At 34.8% G+C, this 6,108-nt stretch overlaps 1 protein-coding gene across 1 annotated transcript; it reads left to right on the top strand.

Moving 5' to 3' along the window:
• Positions 1 to 1,434: 1,434 nt before the first annotated feature.
• On the top strand, positions 1,435 to 4,595 carry LOC132176256 (E3 ubiquitin-protein ligase SINAT5-like). Its single transcript, XM_059588408.1, has 3 exons — positions 1,435 to 1,868; positions 2,958 to 3,344; positions 3,970 to 4,595. Exons 1-3 carry the CDS (start codon positions 1,671 to 1,673, stop codon positions 4,330 to 4,332), a joined length of 948 nt encoding a protein of 315 aa, XP_059444391.1. The 5' UTR covers positions 1,435 to 1,670; the 3' UTR covers positions 4,333 to 4,595.
• Positions 4,596 to 6,108: the final 1,513 nt, after the last annotated feature.

The raw sequence follows: 6,108 nt of genomic DNA, 5'->3' as shown, positions 1-6,108 counted from the left end.
AATGGTTTTTTTTTCTCGTAAGTTATGATATTGTGTTAAATTACCACTTGTCCCAAAAGTTTAAGTTGATAGGAAGAGATGAATTTAATAATTTAATTTATATTCTAACCTAAGAAATTTTATGCAAATTTGACAATTTGTCCAAAGTCAGAAATAATATCCAATTTGATGTTGTGAGAGTTGGGGTGGTGTCAACATATACTCACAGCGGAATAAAATTATATATATATATATATATATATATATATATATTTCATTTACAAAGATACTATAATATAAAAATACAAGAGCTTTTATCTAAAATTACATAATATAAATAAACATAAATTCAATACAACTTCATAAAAACTACCATTGTCTTATCGCCAAAACAAAAAGATGGCACAAGGCATTTTCACTAACACTAATTACTGACTCATACATGAATCAGTCATTCAAAAGGTGAAAGGCCTCTTGCAAGCCTCATCAATATTTGTAAAATTACCACAATTTTAAAGGAAGAATACGTTAATCCACCACCCAACAAGTATAAATTATCATGAACATTAAGTGTGTGATGTGAGCCCCATTTTTCTTTTGAAAATCTTTATCTTGAATTTAGTAAACAACTATTTTAAGTAGGGTTTTCACAAAAATGTTTGCTTCTAAAATTTCATAGCGATTGCGTGAATCAAGCCTAGCATTTTGTTAATATATACTTATTAAATCTCATACTAATATATGAGGAATGCTAGGCTTACAAATAAATTTTACAGAAAAATTTTTAGAGACTAATGTGGCACAACATGATTGGATATGAGATAAGTTCAAATTTTGAAAAACCTAATCATGTTATGCCACATCAGTTTGTAAAAATTTTTCTGTAAAATTTGTTTGTAAGTCTAGTACTTCCCTTAATATACTATGGATATAAAACAATTTAAAATTTATAGCAAGTTAATGGAAAAGGATAGTAAAAAATAAAACAGAATATATTATATCATAATGCATATTTCACACATTATCAGGTTTATTTATCACAATTATGACTAGTCATTTTTGTCCCTCTTGTTTGTTTGAGGGGTACTTGTAATTATTTTTAGAAATATGTTACATATTATTTTTTTCAATTATTATTATTATTATTTGCATATTTTTCAACCATTTTTTTTAATAGATTTATAATTTAATTTGTAAATTTAGGTGAGTTTCACAAAATTTTAATGATAAATTCACGGGTTTAATATACAAAAATAGTTAAAAGAATAACTAATTTTTATTATTAATCTATTTTTTTGAAAAAAAATAAATAAAAAAGTTTAAAAATAAAATAATAAATGTAGTTTGGCCGTTTGTTTCCAACAACTGCCCTTCAGAAAGTAATAATTATTTTTGGCAAGTTGGATGGCGACCCTTTCTGTCTTCTTCAACAAAACTCTCCAAGAAAAGCATATCACTTTTTGAAGGTAGTTCCCTTCATCTCTCTGTTCTGTTCCCTTTCCTTCCACCGTCTACATTATCCATGTTTTGTTACAGAGAGAAAGAACAGAGAGGAAAAATCTGAAACAGACAAGAAAAGAATATAATCTAAGAAGCACCCATTAGGCCCAAAGGTGAAATGATGCTTTCCAGTTGTGCATAGTTGCCTTGTGCATGCATGTTTTGTTAGTTTTGTAAATATTCATATTTTAATGGAAAGGGATAGCTTTGAATGTTTGCCATCTTCTGATGAGATCTATGAGGAAGAGATCCATCGCCATCATCAGTTCTCGTCCGCTGTGAAATCCCGGAACAATGTTGTCTTGCCTGCAGTTTCTCCAACCACCAGCGTCCATGAACTCCTGGAATGCCCTGTCTGTACCAATTCTATGTTCCCTCCAATTTACCAGGTCTGTCACTTTCTTCAATTTTCTTAATGGGTTGCTTTCAAAATTTGATTTTTGTTTTTTATTATTAGTATTTTGTTTCTGGTTCCATGTGGGTGATTTTGATTTTGATTTTGATTTTGACCTTGAATTCATCTGATGGGTTTGGGTGATTGGAAATTTAAAATTTTGATGCAAGTTTGTTTATAGCGACAGAACGTGGCATGTATTTATCAGCGTGTTCTTCTTTTTTATTTGAACCTCTTTCTTAAGCGGTTTTGGGTTAGAGTAGGTTTCTTTTGTTGGGGGATTTGGGGAACTGGGTATAGAAGTTTCAGCATTTGAGACTATGGTATGATTATAAAATAAATTTTGTATAGTTATGGAACTTGGCTTTCTGATATCCCTTTTTCTTGCTTAATGGATTTTGAGAGTGATGTCTGTTGTGTTTTGCTTAATATGATGTATCCGGTATCTCTGAGAATGATTTATTGTAGGATCAATTTTAGTTTGAATTTTGGGCGACTTTGTGCGGCAGAACACATATTGTTTTCAAGTTTTATGATTTCATTGCCATTTCCTATGTGTATTTATGTTTGTTCCTTCTTCATTTCCTCTGTGATGCATATAGTTAGATATTTACTAAATACTAAGTATATCCCTAAGATTGAATTTCCATTTGAATGATGATCAAGAGATTTTCAATTTGGAATTATGTCCATGATGCGGCTGAATTATATTATGCACAATTGATATGATGATTAACTTGTATTAACTTAATTTTTTTAAACTAATTTGGGAAGCTTTTTCAGAGTTGTGATGCTTCACTTACATAAGTATCTTTCATTAGTTTGGGACAAGCCACCATGATTTCGTAGAGGCTGTTGAAAAGTACAGATGCTACATAAGATGGCATTGTAGTGGTGAAGAGATGTCTCACGCCTTTTCGGATGTACAACTGGCTGCTGTATATATTTGATCATGGCATTCACTTTAGAAAGTGCTGGCCATTTTCAATTGCATGGTTGAGGTTTCCATATATGATGGAAGTTATTTGGAATGTTCTTGTTGGTTCTGCTCGCTTAGAAAGTCTTGTGCTTTGTATTTGTGCAGTGCCATAATGGACATACATTGTGTTCTACCTGTAAAACAAGGGTACATAACCGGTGCCCCACTTGTAGACAAGAGCTTGGAGATATTAGGTGTCTGGCATTGGAGAAGGTGGCAGAGTCACTTGACCTGCCATGCAAGTATGGCTTCCTGGGATGCACAGAGATGTTCCCCTACTACGGCAAGCTTAAGCATGAGTCTCAATGTAACTTCAGACCATACAATTGCCCATATGCTGGATCTGAGTGTCCTGTTGTTGGAGATATCCCTTTCCTAGTAGCCCACCTGAGGGACGATCACAAGGTAGACATGCACACTGGCTGCACATTCAATCACCGCTATGTCAAGTCTAATCCCCGTGAGGTAGAGAATGCAACCTGGATGCTTACGGTAAGTGTAGATTCATTTTTTGGTTATTTTTCTAATTTTTATTTGGTTGATTTTTCTTCTACATCTTAGAATGTTTGCAGGCCATCCAACCACATGCTGTGCTATAATTTGGTGAAAATCTAAGCATTTAGGGATCAGAGGCATTAGGATCAAAGGTGGAAAATGTTTTGATAAAAGAGATATTAATTGAAGGAGAATGTTATTTCTTAAACTATTCAATATGGTAAAGGAAATATGAGAGTTTGAAAAAAGAATTAATTTTCCAAATAATTAGTAAGTATGATGCTTGCTTTTACTTGTTGCAGTTGAGGTCATGTTTAAGAAAGGTAGAGAAGAAAAGGAATAATGCATTGGTGGTTATAAACAATGGCTACCAAGGTTTTGCGTTTATGTTGTATAAAACTTTTCTTTTGATTAATACATAAGGTGCATATCTTGAAGAACTCCAACCTGCGAAGAACTTTGCGTTTATGTTGTATATACAATTTACTTATCAAAATGAAGAACTCCAACCTGTGAAGTAAGTTTAAATCAGAGATTGGAAATTTGTGGCACTCATAGTACTTGATATGATGTTTTCACATTCCTTAATTCTGGTGTTTATTTTCTACCTCATTTTTGTCAGGTTTTTAACTGTTTTGGCCACTACTTCTGCCTGCACCTTGAAGCCTTCCTGCTTGATATGGCCCCGGTTTACATGGGATTCCTTCGTTTCATGGGTGATGAGATTGAAGCCCAGAACTTCAGCTACAGCCTAGAGGTGGGGGCAAATGGTAGGAAACTGATATGGGAAGGCACCCCGCGGAGCATTCGTGATAGCCACAAGGAAGTTAGAGATAGCCATGATGGTCTGATAATTCAGCGTAACATTGCACTTTTTTTCTCCGGCGGAGACCGAAAGGAGCTAAAGCTTCGGGTTACAGGACGAATTTGGAAGGAACAACAGAATCCAGATGGAGGGGTTTGCATACCTAATATCAGCAGTTGAGGTATCTTGTCATTTGGCCATCTTGGTCATTTATGTTTGATGCTTGCTGCCTGTCGAACGTGCACAAAATTTTTCTTTGTTTTGCTTCTATATGGATTCAGATTTTGGGTGAATCATGAGAAGCGCATAAATATTGAAGTACTTAGCTTTTGTACATTGTTATTGAAGCTGCCATCTTTTTCGTTTCCCTCTTTTTGTGAGTTGTATTGGACAGTGCATGTCGAATTTAATTCAAATTTAAATTAAGTGATTAAATTCATTCATTCCTATCGGCTTAAATTTTTTAGATAAATGGTGATTTTTTTTTTTTTAATAGAAATTGATGATCACTTTTATAAATCAATCAAATAGAAGGAGCAGAAAGCTCCCTCAAAATAGTCTCGTAGATACAATCAGGGTACACACCCCACTAGGTCCTATCTAACCCCTCCATAGTAGCCATCCTAGCGATGGTATGCACTGCATTGTTCGCTGCACGACCCACCGCATGTACCTGCCACTGTGAGAAACCTTGCAGCAACATCTTCATGTCCTCCACAAGGTGTCCTATTTTGCTCCAGTTGGTATCCTCTGAATTAACTGCCTCCACTACGAGCTTTGCATCACCTTCCAAATAAAGATGAGACAAACCCATATCCTTCCCAAACTTTGTAGCCTGAGCTCCCGCCCACGCCTCAGCAGCCAAAGGATCAAGGAATCCCCGTTTAGCCATGCACGGAACAGCCAACACCCTTCCCTCCCAGTTACAGATAAATGGTGATTTAAGATGGTATCAAAACAAAGGGTATTAGTTTGAACATTATTTTACTCATTCACCTTCAATTTTAATTAAATATTTTACGTGTTAATATCGGTAAATACTGCAAAAGCAACCTCCGAGAAACATTACAAAGGAAGTGCCAACAATTATACTCAGCAGTGATATACATTACAAAGGAAGTGCCAACAATTATACTCAGCAGTGATATTTTTAGCTGTCCATTAGGATCATTTGGCAATCCTTGTGAAAATACAGGTTTGTAACAATAGTATTACACACAAATGGGAGCTTAATTTTCTCAACATTTCATAAAGCGATGAACTGAGATGGCATTAGAAGAAAGCATGATTGGCCTGAGTTTTTCAGGGTCCATGCCTTTGTGGCCAATGGAGTAGGATATAGGGCAAGAAATGTGGTCTATATTTTAGTCAGGATACCGAATTTTCAGAACATTGTTTTAAGAACGCAGTACTTTGAAAGGATCCAAGAAAGTCTTGATTTCAGTTACTTGGGGCCAGTCTGGTGATTAATCTCATGAACTTTTTTGTTTGAGAAGAATCACATCCATGATGACAAAGCGATAGGAAAAGAAGAGAAGTTCCACGGTTTCGATTTTATAAACCTAACAAGCTAAGAAATGGTGAATTATTGAATAATAGTGAGAATTTCCGTTTGAACGAGAGTGCAACCGGTCGGTTCTTCCAAGATTCCAGGGATGATCGGTTGCAACCTCGTTCGAATGAGATGTGATTGGTTGAGTTGGCCTGGCATCTTGAAAGCAGTGGCGGATCCAGCTATTTAACATTGGGGGTGCCGCTAAAATTTTTTTGGTGTCCTAAAAATTTTTTTCACCCTAAAAATTTGATAATTTACACAATATATGCATCACAAAAAATATCTATAAAAGTTCATAAATATGTGCTGAAATTGATATATTAGAAATGTAACATGACGACACTATATCAAAAAGACAGAAATACAAAAAAAAAAGTGTCTAGAACTGCACTTTACAATCT

Source organism: Corylus avellana, chromosome ca3 (genome assembly GCF_901000735.1).
Source record: "Corylus avellana chromosome ca3, CavTom2PMs-1.0".
In the NCBI taxonomy this organism is placed as follows: domain Eukaryota; kingdom Viridiplantae; phylum Streptophyta; class Magnoliopsida; order Fagales; family Betulaceae; genus Corylus; species Corylus avellana.
The sequence above is the reverse complement of the archived record's forward strand: the minus strand, read 5'-3'. Positions and strand labels throughout refer to the sequence as shown.

Bases quoted from the DNA above. Each gene is read 5' to 3' on its own strand.
- LOC132176256 (XM_059588408.1), top strand. From the start codon at position 1,671: ATGGAAAGGGATAGCTTTGAATGTTTGCCATCTTCTGATGAGATCTAT. The intron at 1,869-2,957 runs GTCTGTCACTTT...GTATTTGTGCAG, and splicing joins TGTTCCCTCCAATTTACCAG to TGCCATAATGGACATACATT. The intron at 3,345-3,969 runs GTAAGTGTAGAT...CATTTTTGTCAG, and splicing joins ATGCAACCTGGATGCTTACG to GTTTTTAACTGTTTTGGCCA.